At 40.9% G+C, this 15,453-nt stretch overlaps 1 protein-coding gene across 2 annotated transcripts in view; it reads right to left on the reverse strand.

Annotated features, from left to right (window-relative positions):
* GARRE1 (granule associated Rac and RHOG effector 1) overlaps positions 1–15,453 on the reverse strand; it is a 56,467-nt gene that overhangs the window by 18,534 nt on the left and 22,480 nt on the right. For both annotated transcript variants that reach the window (XM_083625069.1, XM_083625070.1), the window contains exons 2-4: positions 5,678–6,999; positions 1,050–1,256; positions 47–187 (exon numbers count right to left, since the gene is read on the reverse strand). In XM_083625069.1, the coding sequence (XP_083481195.1) occupies positions 47–187; positions 1,050–1,256; positions 5,678–6,160 (831 nt within the window). In that variant the 5' untranslated portion in view covers positions 6,161–6,999. The remainder of the gene's footprint in view (positions 1–46; positions 188–1,049; positions 1,257–5,677; positions 7,000–15,453) is intronic.

Below are 15,453 nucleotides of genomic sequence, written 5' to 3' on the forward strand. Positions count from 1 at the left end.
TTTTATTCCATACTCACCTAAATGGTGATATAAAGATATAACTAACCTGCAAAGCACTGTCTATTTTCAAGTTCAATTCTTTTAGCTGGTGCTCAGGAATTGCCACACTCTGGGAGCAGAAGAGTTGCTGGACCTCGATTCCAGCCAAACAGCCATCACAACCCCTTTCTCGTAGCCGTGATGTGGCCTTCAAAGAGGACACAAAAAATGGATAAGACAAAATAGCAGTGGCTCAAAAGTGGCAAAATAAACTTTTGAGCCCCACAGTCACTATGGTGAAAGCAAACAGGAAGGGAAGTGGGTTATTTAATCTAGGTTCAGAATTTAGTTAAAGTTCTCAATTTAATCATCAGATTTGTATGACTGATTTTTCATTGCAGGGGGAGATGCAGCAGGGGGACTGCAATCTTTTAAACAAACTTGTTAACAAACCCTCATTATGGTAGCCAGCACTGCTGTCGAGGTGGGAGGGAGAACTTTGTGTATGTGGATTACTTTAATTAAATTAACAAATAATTACAGATACCAACACATTAAAAATACATATAAATGTTAAGATGAGTGTAAGCTGGGAATTATGCATGAAGGTAAGAGAATGTACAAAATTCAACCAATATATGCGCATTCCCTAATGCAGCTAGAGATACCACTTGACTTTACGGAGTACATTATACTCCCAACCTCATGGTGGCTTGCTGGAACCTCTAGCTTATCATTCTGTGGCCAAAGGCCTGATTTTCTGTAGAATTCTTCAGTCTTTTGGTAGTTTTAGAAACCAAAAGATTACCAACACACAAGCTGCAAGTTACCACCACTATGAAAAGTAAAGCCACTTTGCCAGAACTAAATGTATGTTACCACTTTCAAGCCCTTGAGTTTTTTTTAAAGCTGCTTTGAGGTTTTTTCTTACAATCAAGCAGTATACATTTTTTATGAAATATAAATAAATAGGCTATGCTTGGGAGCTACCTAGCAGCACCTAGGTGGAGACAGAACACTGAATTTTGGACTGTTGACCAGATCCAGCAACACAGCAATTACATCTTTACCTCAGCCGCTCCTCTCCATGACCGCACAGCTTCTTCTAGCTCAATTGTGGGACTTGCACTGGATGTCTCAGCCATATTAGAATTCTTTCTTTCCTGAGCTACAGCTTCCGTAAAACATGAATGAGCCACTGGTTGGACCTTCTGCAGTGCTTGGGATAAAAACTGAAAATGAACCTGCATCACTGTCAAGAAACATCGTCCAAGTACCTATGAAAATGAAAAAACAAAAACAAAAGGATATTCTTCCATTCAGTTATTTGTAAGTGCGTTCTGGTGTTTGAACTAAATTTTCCCATGTGAAAATATCTGATTGACATTCATACAAATACAATATTACCCTACATCTAATCTAAAAATTAACAAAAGCACAAAATGAAGCAGTGGTTACTTACACTGAAGGCTCCATCCTGTGTGCCATATTGAGGGATCTAACTGAGTTGCCACTCCTCCCACACAATGACCTAAGTTAGTCATGTCCATTAATTTCAATGGGTCTACTCTGAGTAGAACTTAGTTGGCTACAACCCAGTATTTTGAGGATTCTGTGGTTAAATGCACTAGACACAATAACTGCAGTAAAGTACATTTGCTTGCCTCATTTTTGGAGTATGTAGCATGCACAAGCAGCCGTTCAGACAGGCTGTAAGAGAGGGAGACATGGGCCTCCACGGCCCCTTCCATCTAAAAGACCAGTAAATTACAGTTCCCTGTAACTAAGAGCTTGTTTCCCCACCCCTACCAATTCCTTTTCCTTTTGTGCCTTTTAGATTGTATACCCAAGGACAGAGACTGTATTATCACTGATAACTGTAACTTGCTCTGCAGCTGAAGAGGGGGATAAAAATGCTTTAAATAAATTTAAATAAGTATTTCAATAAGGCAAATAGATATACGACTTCTTTTTAGAATACGTTTCCCCTTTTAATAAATCCATTTACTGGCTGAGTTTGTCAAAATGCTAACAGCTAATTCTACTTAAGCAGAACTGCTGGTGGTAGTGGCTCCCCCTCCCTGCCCATTCCATCTAGTCTCCCTTCAACATTCCTTTATGATTCGATCATTTCCCCTCTTTGTACAAAGTTTAAACTGAACAGTTTAGGTATGCCGACTGGCCTCTCCAGTGCAGTTTCCTTATTTTAAGAAGTATTCAGCTAGCATACACACACACACATACGTAAAAAAAATATTGCAATGGTTAAGCCTGTCAATACGATTCTTATGGAAAGAATGACACTCTGATTCTGGGTTCTTACAGAATTCAGTTTATTTAGGCCAAGGGCTACTTGTCTCAAATTATTAGTAAAGCTTATTTTAAAAGTTGAAACTGATGAGACTCCAGAGCACACTCCAACAGAAAAGCTCCTTTCTTCTAGGGGCCACTGGTTAAGGCAAACAGCAAGAACACATTTTGCAGTACCGCAGACTATTTTGCAAGATTGCAGAAAGTACAACTCTAAAAAGTGGTACAAATACAAATCTACTGTGTTGGTTCCCTTTCTAAAACATTTCTAAAGGGGGTGGGGGTGGCAGCGGCGGTGTAGACTTGTATGGCTTAAGAGCCAGCCTCTGTGCTCACCATCCATACCTAACACAGGTGAAGGGAGTTGTTCTCACATTTACACAAAAGCCTGGATAACATAATCAACAAATGGAAGAAATTGCTGCTGCTTCTCACCTCCACCAAACTGCAGCACAAGCAAGAACTCAGGGGCAGGGATGTGGGGCTAGGAGTCTCCCCTGTCTAAAATGTTGGGAAGCTGCTCTCAGTAGTAGAATACTGAGCTAAATGCAATGGTCTGACTCAGTACCAGGCAGATTTATGTGTTCCTGTGCTGCTGAACAAAGCAGATTTGTGGACACCAGCTAAAGTGTCCATTGAGTGTTTTAGAATGTAACAATATAGAACTAGGATGAAATTCTCTCTGCTTCTTTTCCATCTCAGGGCCAATTTTATTATCTGTTACACAATCTGAATTGTGACACATGTGTGTTCACATACATTTTTGGCTCCATATGTAAGCAATGGATGCATCCTGGGGCCTGGATTCCTGCAGCATACTGGTATAGTGCTTGCCTCAAACTTTGTGCTGTGCATTCTGGGAACTGGCAGTACTGATACTGTGTACCTGAAAATTTTATAACATGTCATGCAGCCCCAATTTAAAAAGACAACCCTGTAAGGGCTTTTGAATGTCATCATCTTGCTTACAACATGCTACCAAGAGAAAATAATAGGGAAGTAGGTGAACACTCTTGGGGGCAGCTTTAGACATCATGCACGTCAGAAGCATGAATGACTTGCACTCGTGACTGTCATTCAAAGCTGCAAGATGCACGTCTCCCCGTATTTTGCAACACTACTTTCCCCCTCCAAGGGGTGGAGACAGACAGGGAAGGAAAGAAAAACATACACATCTCCAGGCTTTGGACAAGTCATGGAAATGTTGTGATACAAGTGAGTACAAATGAGATACTTCTGCCTCATGCCACATTGAAATACACCCTAAGAAACAACAGAGGCTTACCAGGACAAAAACTGCTTTTAACAGTGTTTATCACTTCTCTCTAGTTGAGAAATGAGTGTGCCAATGTGGTGACTGGAATGCTGAAGACCCATATTCAAAACCCCACTCAGACATGAAGCTGTTAGTGAACTCTACAATGTTCTCTAACAGCAAAAGCCCACCATCAGGTTGAAAAACTTGTATGTATATTTAGTTGAGCCAAAAGAATGTCCTGCATCTGACTACTTATGCATGTCCTGTACAGATGGCAAAGTAGCACATGTGACACAAGCAACTGCAGCTATGCAACCAAAATAAAGTGACACCTGTCTTTTTTACTTACTGCAGAAATACTTAAAGGCAAGACGATGTGACAGGAACACACACACAAAACCCCTCAAGATGTAGCTAACAATGGCAATCCTACTGGATAATTCAGCCAAGCTCACTTTCTTAAAAACACAAAATCCTTTTTCAAAACACATCAGCTAGAGCACAAGTAGGTTGATATGGGAGAAAGTGCTCTGAGATATCTAGGTTCAAACAGTTTGGGGCTTTAAAACGAAACACTAGCGCCCTAAATTTGGCTCAGAGGTGGACATGTAGCAAGTGATCCCCTTCTAAAACTTTGCAGATATGATTGGAATGATCTTCCCCAATTAAATTCCTAGCAGCTGTATTCTGAGCTGACTGTTGCTTCTAGGCAGTTTTCAAAGGCTGCCTCCAAAGGCATCCTGGCACCCTACTCTTCTAGAGGATTATGACTCTATCAATAACAGGTTGAATCCACACACACAAACCCCCGCCCTGAACCAAAACCCCCCACATACCCACAACACCTCTATCTTGTTGGGACTGAGCTTCCGCTTATTAACACTCAATTGCAAATTCTAGACAACAGCTCAGCACTTCCACTACCTCACCTGACTAGGAGAAACACAGCATACTGAAAGCACTCTATTCCAAATTCCCAGATGGCTTTCCCCAATGGCTTCATATAGATATCAAACAGCATAGGAGACAAGATGGAATCCTGCAGGACGAAGCCAGCCATGCTAACTAGAAACTTCCCAAGGGCATTCAGGAATACATTGGATTGCGTAAGCCTCCAAAAGTGTGTCTCCATCCTGAATCTCCATCCTGAATCTCCATGTTTATATTTTTAAACTCATTGCTCCTTTGAATGCCTAAGCTATCCATTAAGTGAATGGACTCTGCAGTACCATAGTTACATTTAGCTATACTCACCATGGTGCTTCAAAGATTAGATATCGGTTAAATGGGTTTTTACACCACTCTTCAATAAAGGCTTTCCAATCAGAACACAATAATCAATAGTGGTTTTTGAACAGTACCTGTGCTTATTTTATATACATTTAAGCTGCAATGTAATTCTCAAATACTTTATTTCCCTCTGAACTTACTGTTTACATTTTTCTTTACACCTATGTGTGTGTATACCTTGCCAACAAAAGATCACACTCCAGTCATCTGATGAAGTGGACTCTAGTCCACAGTTGTGTTTAAGATTCCACAAAACACTGTACATTTAAACGGCTGCTTCTCTTGTGTATATGAGGATTTTTCCTCAGATTATTAGATAAGATATTGCAATATGCCATATCAATTCAATTTTTTGTTTTAAAAAAATCACTGTCATTTTAAGACACTAGGCAGACAATAAGTCAGGTGCAGATGTATAATTAATACTTTTTCTATCTTCACTAAAACAGCACAAAAATGGAATGGGCTCCTCCTGTTGGACATCTATAATACAGTTGAACCTCTGTTTACCTAACCCTCTGGTTACATAAACTTCGGGATGCACGCGTGGCAAACCTGGAAGTATTTTACCGGGTTTCGCCACGCGTGCATGTGCAGAAGCAGTCCTCGGGATCCTTGGGATCCGACCAGACCTCCGGAACAAATCCTATCTGCAACCAGAGGTACCACTGTACTTGTCCACTGGCTGTGCTCACTGAAGCTGATAGGAAGTGGAGTCCAACAGCATCTGGGAGGACCACATGTTCCCTATGCCTGGCTTAAACCTTCTCTGCAGGTCTTGCAGATACCAGGCAATTTAAGGAGATGGATAGGAAATCAGTGATATCAGTGTTAACTCACCTCAATGTCCTGTAGGCTGAATTCCTTTTGATCTTTAAAGTTCGCTGCTCCAGCACTCAGTTCCATGAGCATTTTTGCTATTTCTGGTTTTATTGCTGCTGTGAGTCGACTTGCTGCTTCCATGACATGTTCCTGCACGTCTTTCAGTTGCATAGCTGCCTTAGAATAGTGCGAGTTCCGAAATACACTGCTGAAAAGATCTGTAAGGAACGCGCTTGCACGGCAAAATACATTGAGTGCATCCAGATATTTGGAGATTCCCTGCTGGATGTCTGCAATTGGAGTCGCATGGTTGCAGCCGCCAGCAGCAGCCGGAGAAATCAGAGGGGATGTTGTGGCTGGAGATGCTAAAGGTGCACTCAGAGTCTTGCCTAGTTCTGGCACTTGATACTGCTGGTGTTGCTGCACCTTTTGCTTGGACCCGCCAAGCAAAAAGCGCCGCTTGTAGTCCATTTTACTTTCTTGTGCACTGCAGCAATACATAAGGAAGTACTTGACCAAAGGTTCCTTGAATTAACAATCCCTCCTCTTGAATTGCTCCCTTAGAAATAGATCTATGTGTAGCAGTAGTAGAGTATGCACTTAATTTTCATAGGAGGCATTTCAAAAACAAAAAAGATAGGTAATTTGTGTCAGCAGTGAGAAAGGCAGCAGGTTTACTGTCTTTGTAGTATTCAGTGTTCAAATGCAGCACTGCTGCTATTACAAACTATAATTGTAAAAGCTAGCTATGATAGTTTTTTAAAAATACTTTATTTTCCACTTAGCATTCTATTGTGTGCACTCAAGATACAATTTCAAAGCAGGGGGCAAAACAAAACAAAAAAACCAAAACAATCTGTTGCAGTTTTCCTGCCACCACATTTTTGACACCTGACGTTAACATTAATTTACACTGAAGGAACTTAATTTTTTTCAAAGTAATATAATAGTTAGAAACTGCTTCAAATAGTATTAGGAGGGGATGAGCAAAATCACTGTTCAACAGTGATTGTTAACAGAGACGTCTTTCTTTGAAGAACCACTGAGCCTTCACATCAGCAGATCTAACAGCTTCTTGGTTTGACAGAGCCCGTCAGTCAAATCCGTTTGAGTTTCCCATCTTAATACTGAAAAAAAATATGGAAATTTGTTTCCTGGAGACTTTGCAAGTACACATTATTCAGAAAAACTGTTTTGTTTTTATTGCAAGTCTTTCCACCTTTCCTTCCGTGTGCTGAGGTAGTTTCCTTTTAACATTAATGAGTAGTGCTTTCAGGGAGCTTCTCTCGATTGTAGAGCCCAAAGGATGCAGAAATGTATTTAAGGCCTCTAGGTCATTCCTAAGCAGGGGGGGAAACAGGAAAAGATTATAGGTAAGTGAGCTGTTTTATTTAAGTGCTAAGTCCCTACTCTCTGGGAATGATTCTTTGGAAGTAAACTATTATGAACACATCTTAACATGTTTATTTTCTCTGTGCTTTCATGCAGTCCCTTTCACTTACAAACCAATCCATAGCTTACTTATTAAACCATTCATCTACTTGTAATATATTTAGTATATTTAAATGGGATGCTATAATAATGGATGTTAAAACAAAATACTGTACAGTTGTCTATTGTACTGTTAAGTACACAACCACTGCATAGTTTCAGTCCTACTTGGATGGTCGCTCCCAGAGGGTAATACTTGGGGAGTGCTTTTCAACTCTGTGGAGCCTTCAGTGTGGAGTTTCTCAGGGCTCAATTTTACCCCCGATGCTATTTAACATTTACATGAAAATGCTGCTGAGTGAGGTCATCCAGACCCCAGTGGGCTGTCAGCAATATGTTGATGACACACAACTCTATTACTCCTTACATCTGTGGGTAAAGCAGTGGATGTGCTGAACTGATGTCTTGCCTTGGTAAGAGACTGGATGAGAGCCAACAATTGAAGCTCAACCCAGATAAGATTGAAGTACTGTTGGTGGGTGGTTCCTCAGACCAGATGGCAGGGAGGTTGCCTGCTCTAGATGGGGTTACATTCCCTCTGAAGGAGCAGGTATATAGCTTGGGGGTACTCCTGGATCCTCTGCTGTCATTTGAGGAACAGGTGGCCTCAGTGGTTCAGAGAGCCTTCCATCAGCTTTGGCTGGTGGCCCAGCTGCATCCCTATCTGGACCTGGATAACCTAACTTCTATTGTCTATGCTCTGGTAACTTCTAGGTTGGATTACTGCAACACATTATAAGTAGGGCTGCCTCTGCAGATGGTTCAAAAGCTTCAGCTAGTACACAATGCAGCAGCCAGGTTGCTCACAGTGACAAGACAGTCTGAGCATATTGCACCGACTGCATTGGCTGCCAATTAGTTTCTGGGCCTGATTGAAAGTGCTGGTTTTGACCTATAAATCCTTAAATGGTTCAGGACCGCAATACCTTAAGTACCGTCTCTCCCCATAGAAACCCATCCCAGACGCGGCGTTCATCACTGGAGGCCCTTCTTTGTGTGCCTCCTCCATTTGAGGTCTGGAGTGGGGCAACACGAGAACAGGCTTTTTTTGCAGTGGCTTCCCTTTGTGGAATGTTCTCCCCAGGGAGGTTCGCCTGGCACCTTCATTATATATTTTTAGGTGCCCGGTAAAAACAACCCTCTTCAACAAGGCCTTTGGCTTATTAATATTCTACAGCAATTAAAATGTGTCTGTGGGAGGGGGGTATTGTTTTGCTGTTTTGTTTTATTTATTTTCATGTTTTTATCCTGTATTTTATTCTGTGAACCGCCCTGGGATCTTATAAAAAAGGTGGTATATCAATCTAACTAACTAACTAACTAACTAACTAACTAACTAACTAACTAACTAAATGAGTAGAATTAGATTAAGGATAAAAGGAAGCGTGGAGGTGCTGGTACAGGCCAATATTTGGCCACTCTGTGATCCAGCAGAATGCTTTATTTATTTACTGAATTTATATCTTGCCCTTCCTCCCAAAGGAGCCCAAGTTGACAAACAGATCCACAATTTAAAAACAAAAACAAAGCAAATATTGGTGGGTTGTTTTTTTTTATTACTCCTCCAGTTCAACTAAAGAAAGAGGAGGTTGAAAGAAGGCTAAATTACTTCAAATACTGCAAAATATGTATTTCTCCCTCCTTTAGCTGGGGTTTTGGTTTTAAAGAAGGGAACTCCAATAATGAATTTTATAGACAGCTAAAAGATTGTGATAAAAAGCTGCTTCTTTTGCTGGCTTGCCATGCTCACAACAAATAGCCAAAGGCTGCTCTTTTATGAAGATTTTTCAACAGCACTACTGACATTAGTCTTTCGAAACCACTTTAATGGAAAGGTATGAACTCTCCCCTTTGCCATCTATAATATACTCCACTCCAACTTGAATTTAATTTAATTTAATGGATTTATACTCAGCTTTTTGAGAAAATCCTCAATAAAGTGGCTTACAGTATTTTAAAATACAAATGCATTTCATGCAACCTTTTAACACAGTCAGTCAGTACAGTGGACGCTCGGGTTGTGAACGCACGCACGCATGGGTTGCAATTCAGCACTTATGCGTATGTGCAACTGCCAAAACCCAGAAGTAACCTGTTCTGGTACTTCCGGGTTTCAGCAGGTCTGTAACCCAAAAAAACGCAACCTGAAGTGTCTGTAACCCGAGGTACGACTGTAATAAATATTAAAATTATTAAAATCACAATAAAATAATTTAGGCATACCCACCCTAATCAAAAGTTTTTGAAAAAATATAGGCTTTTAAAGCCCTCTTAAATACTGAGAGAAATTGCGCCTTCAGGCTCTTTGTATTTGTTCTCCATAACTTCAGAACCACCACAGTGTTTTAGAAACAAATTATTTAAGTGGCGTGCTTCCCAAAGTAATCAATATAAGAAAACCCCTATTGCAAACTGACAACATTTTGGGATGGCATCGCTTCATAAAATCTTTCAACAAATAGCATGTTACTAAGCATCCCATTACATCACATCATCACAGCTGATCAGTCTAGGGGTTTCTGCTATTGTTAATGCATTATCTTAAAAATGAACCAGTTATTTTTATTTCTTCATTTTCATGCAGTTCTTCAGCCCACATATATTTCTGTTTCACATTTACAATTGTTAGCCTTTTATACCAAACCAACTTCCTCTGATTACGTTGATGCAAATGGGTTTTTCTAACACTTAGCTACTGTAATAAAATACATGTAACTTGGAATAATTTAGAAAAATCAAGCAAAGACACAAATCACAAAAATCTAGAATGTATCACACAATTTTTGCAGTATTTTCTGCATGTACTTGCAAGGTTAGGAATGAAATAGCAGTAAGTAAATAAATAAAGTATGAATACGAGCATAAAGGTAAAGGTACCCCTGCCCGTACGGGCCAGTCTTGCCAGACTTTAGGGTTGTGCGCTCATCTCACTCTATAGGCCGGGAGCCAGCGCTGTCCGCAGACACTTCCGGGTCACGTGGCCAGCGTGACAACCTGCATCTGGCGAGCCAGCGCAGCACACGGAACGCCGTTTACCTTCCCACTGGAAAGCGTTCCCTATTTATCTACTTGCACCGGGGGGTGCTTTCGAACTGCTAGGTTGGCAGGCGCTAGGACCAAACGACGAGAGCGCACCCTGCCGTGGGGATTTGAACCGCCGACCATGCGATCGGCAAGTCCTAGGCGCTGAGGTTTTACCCACAGCGCCACCCGCGTCCCTTATGAATACGAGCATAGCAGTGCTTAATAGGTCTTATCTGCAACGACCACAAACAAAATGCCTAGAAACAACCATACAAAACAAATAGCCAAAAAGTTGGGACAGGACTTATATGCATGTGGCTGTAATAGATAAACTTCATGACAAATATTAAAAGGTAGCTGCCAACATCAATCCTATCATTACAAGTCATAAAGGAAGGCATCGACATCAAGGTTTCCCAAATGTGATGAAGAATGCCCATCTATTCTTTGTAAATCATCCTGGGATTTTGTTCAGACAGGATAGCAATCTCTACACAAGATCACAATTGATCTTCCCCTCTAAATTATATAGCAGACTTGTCAGATTATTCATTTCAGCTACCTTCAAATCCCTCAATTGTTCTTACATATAAAGTGAACCTTTAGATTTTGCTGTTCAGCAATAATTTTTTTTGTTGCTAATAATAAATTATAAATAAGTGCTTTGTGGTTCATTTAGACTTCTACTAAGAACTATTTCCAGGTTTTACTAAAATTAGGCATGCCCTATCCACCATCCCTATTCCCTGTTTCTGGAGATTATTATCCACCCAGACTGGCTGGGGCAACCCAGTCAGGTGGTGGTGGTGGTGGTGGTGGTGGTGGTTGTTGTTGTTGCTGCTGCTGCTGCAACAACAGACTGCTCTTTTGTTATTATGTACAAGACTCCTCAATATGGAAGATTATGCCTGAGGATAAAGACTCTAAACACCTCATTGTCCAAGCCATGATTCAATTCCATATTGTGTCTGCTTGGTGAAAACTGGGTTTCTGTATAAGAAGTTCCAGTTTAAGAAAATACATGTTACACACAACCTTAACTATTTCTTCTCTGCTAGGACAACAAAGGGTTCTCAAACACTACGACAAAGCAAAATCAACACTTGCTTATCCTCAGCCCAGAAGACAGCAGACACGCATGCCTAGGGTAGGCTTAAATTGCCAAAGAAAAGACTTCTGTAAAGCGTAAGAGCGTCAGGGTTGCTGGGCCACAGCACTGTGTTCTATAACAAGGAGTCAACACAAGGCAAATAAAACCACTGCTTTAGATTTAAATCACAAAGATATAAAACCAAACTTCTAATTTTCTAATTCATAGTTTTACTGATACACTATGCATGGTAATTGGGTGCTGTAACAACAAAAACAGATACAATTTCAATCTGACTTTTATAACTGAAAGAATATTTGTGGGCAGGAGAATCTGCTTTGATTTAATGCCATGGACAGATCACTATATGCTTAGGTTGGGACTCGCAAAGTTGGAAACCTCTGCAGAAAACTCTCAAACCTCTGCAGAAGAGGGGGAACAATCAACATATTTCATCCCCAAAAGTTTATGGATCCTGGTGTATTCCAGATGTCTTATAGAGGATTTTCCATTGACATGTCCAGCAGTCCAGAACAGTAAAAAAGAAAAAAAACATGCAGAAGAATATGCTCTACCAATTTCAAATCCTTCATAAGATTACAGATGATGAAGAATGCAAGGGAATATTGGCTGCATCTATTCTAAGAATCCAAGCTGCACCATTTTTTTTATAATGGGGAAAGGAGGAAACAAAACAAAAACAAAAAAAGAGGTGGAAAAGCACAATTTCCAAACCCACCCAGCCAAGTGTACTATGGTAAAAGCAATTTTCTCTGTGTGTGAACCATTAGGAGCTGCTGAGACCTCTCCTGGGCACTGGCATCACCTGAACATGCCTAGGGAAGATGGGTGTAGGAGATGCTCTCAGGATGAACAGCTTCCCACACACGTGTTATGAAAAGCCACCTGCCAGTGCAGTTTGAACCCCCTCCTTGATCAAGCTATACAAAAACATTCCTGCCTTGGGTCTGCAGACATGACAGAAAACAGCATGCAGAATGAATGCTCTGCCAACAAGACAAAGAGACATTTTCTTTTCCTGTACATTAGCCAAAATAAATGGGAGCTGTACAAGCGTAGTGTTATGCACTCATAAAGTTCCTATGAGGCATTGGCTTGGGCTGGATCCCAACTTGTTTGAGCAGAACCCCCCACCTCCAGCCAACATTATCTGAGCCACATGAACTGGGTCTAAAATAAGATCTCGAAGTCAAAACACTTTGGATCCTACATCACCTGAACCAGGCACTTAATGGATTGGTTTCTCCAGTAACAGCTGGGCAGAGCAAGTCTCAACTCCTGCCATCCAATGTTCTATGCTGCTAGCACAGGGTGGTCCAATGTGTGGCCCTCAAGGCTTTTTTTTGTGGCCCTCAGCAACATTTGGTACACCCCCACTCCAAAGCAGGGTTGAGGACTCTGACAGGGTCCTAGGGTCTTCCATCCTCCTTACCAAGCATAGTTAGTGCTTTCCCAGCCCCCACACAACAAAGCAGTGTGTCAAAGTACTCTTGCAGCCCACTTGGTATGAAAAGTTGGACTGCCCTGCGCTAGAACAAAGGCTGAGGCAGTTAGGAAAGATGTAATTGCCCATTTGAGAGTTATTCTAGCCTGATATTCTGATCCATTTAGGTCTGGTAAGAAGAAGAGGGTGAAATTACGTATTTGCATATATTTTTCTTTATTGCAAGTCGCTTGGAGACAGTTGGGTGACAAGTGACTAATAAGTTTAATAAACTAATTAATATAAAAATCAGTAGTTCCATGCAGGCTACCAAGTAAAAAAGCAAGTCATTGTTGGCATAAACCATTGCCAAAAGTCCAGTCCTCCAACCGTTCTCTCTTGATTTTCCAAGCAGCCACATCCCATTCCTATCTCCAAACAGACCACAACAGAAGATCCTACTCTGGTGCTGCTGTAATATACTGCCCAGAAAAAAATGCTTTTAATTCTGTCTGAGGACTCATGACTCCAGCAGCCTCAATGCCTGGGCCTTATGAAAAACCCCAGAACTATCAGGATCAAAATCATTAGATGCAGCAACAACTATAGTCAATATCCCGCACACAAGCTTTCTGATACCCACTTCGTTAAGGGCACTAACATACTCTTTTATGAATAATTAATGCTTGAATTAGCTCCCTCCATGTACCCTTCCCAGCCATTGACTTTTGTATTGTGTCTGTTAGACTATAAACCCACTAGGACTTTAAAAAACAACAACTTTGTAGAGCATCTATAAAATTTTTGCACACATTCAAAACTCCAAATTTCTCCCTTTAGCAGAATGCTCTCACAATACCGCATGTAGTGCTAACATCCTATCCTCATGTTATGGACAGCAAGAGCTTTGCTTTCAGGGTGGAGAAATATTCGTGCTCTCTTGTTAACAAGCTGCACAGCACCCCTGGAGAAAGAGAATACTCACTTTTGCTGCAGGAAAAAAGGGTAGCTTTATTGTTTGGAACTCTGAAAAATGCATAGCATGTATGAGCACTCTGGTAATTGAAAAGTGCAATGGAATGGCACTCAGTCTCTATACAGAGATTTTTTAAAAATCCGAACATAAAGATGCAAATAAAAATGGATGTCGACTCTCCACCATTAAGTTTCTTCTGAGTTCTTTCAACCATATTTTGTATATAAAACCATATACAGGGGCCACAATGTTCAATTTTTCTGGAACTTCACAAAAATTTGAATGAGGAGAGTAATAGAGACAAGCTTCCTTGTCTGACACCATGAATATATGTGTAAAAAAATGACAAATTTCATTTGCAAAAATTGAATTTTTTGAGCAGCTTAGGTGAGGTGAACACATTAGCTTACTAGGACTTGCATTCCACTCATTTAGAAGGCTGAGTAACATTCTGAACAGAGCACAAGACTCTCTCAAAGCACTCCATTATACTCTCAGTTGTGGGGAATGCCAGTCATAACTCATTTGGAGAAAATTTCAAGAGCCTGGCAACACAAGTTGAAGTTGGAAAATGTCTTGGAAGGCCTTGGTTTTTCATACTATTCTGGCCTGTTTCTCCACATAATAAAAGAATCCACACACTCAAAACACACATCGGAAGAAAGCTTCCCGTGAGAATCAGCATGGCTTAAAAAAGGGAACGTGAGAAAAGCTTCATGCAAGGTCTAAAAATCACCAGCTTACTAAATTATAGCCAAAGAGTGACTTAGCTGATGTACAAAAAATTCTTTAAGATTTCAGTAATATTCCAAATCTAGAAGAGAGCAGGCTTTTCTGCCAGTTTCAACAGTGTGGCATTATGAATGAGATTTAAAGGCAGGGAGAAAGAGTGGGAAGGCAAAATAATGCTACTTGTGTCTGCGTCCCTCAACAGATTGCAATCATAGTTGAATCAAACTTCAAGTAGTCAGCAGCCAGGACTCAAGAACATTCTGAACTCATATCAAGAACACACATTCATCAAGCGCCACTTGACAGCCATCAGGCTTCCCCATTTATAGTCCCTGGTCCTAATCCCCCTAATCACACACCTTAACTGGTTTCTTCTATGTGAACTGGAAACACAAGCAGAGGGCTTATGCACTGAAGCTGCTCATAACTAATCATGTTATATTAACTGTTTGACTGTACTAGTGCAGAGCAGGAACTAAATATTGAACAAAGACTCCCTGTACACTCTTAACTAGCATGTGAGGGAAAAGGCAAGGGAACTAAATACCTCTGCCTTACATGTTAGTTTTGTATGTGTACTAGCTTTGAGGGGGCTTGTTTCATAGAATTATAGAGTTGGAAGGGACCACAAGGGTCATCTGGTCAACTCTCTGCAAAGCAGGATTGTTTTTGCCCAGCATGGGCCTTGAACCCACAACTCTATGAGTCTCGTTTTTGTGCGTGTAAATGTTTTGTGTTTTTTTTTAATGTGGGGGAGCATTCAGTCCTGACCCTACAATCTGATGTTGTATATAGTCCAGAAACTGATACATCACAAGACATTGCTGGTCATGTGCTTTGCTACTGAAAGCAAAGCAGCTGAAGTGCATAAGAATGGGGGGGGGGGGCAGCTCTGCCAAAAACTCTTCACTAGGCAGGGCATGGGAAAGAGATACCTGCCCATGTTTCAACAGTTGTATGCAAAATAAGGAGAAAACTCTGCCCAAGTCAAACTCAGAGAGGAAAAAAAGGGCGTAGCATCCTTTGCCTGCATCTCT

This window comes from Podarcis filfolensis (genome assembly GCF_964270895.1).
Source record: "Podarcis filfolensis genome assembly, chromosome: 8".
Lineage (NCBI taxonomy): Eukaryota > Metazoa > Chordata > Lepidosauria > Squamata > Lacertidae > Podarcis > Podarcis filfolensis.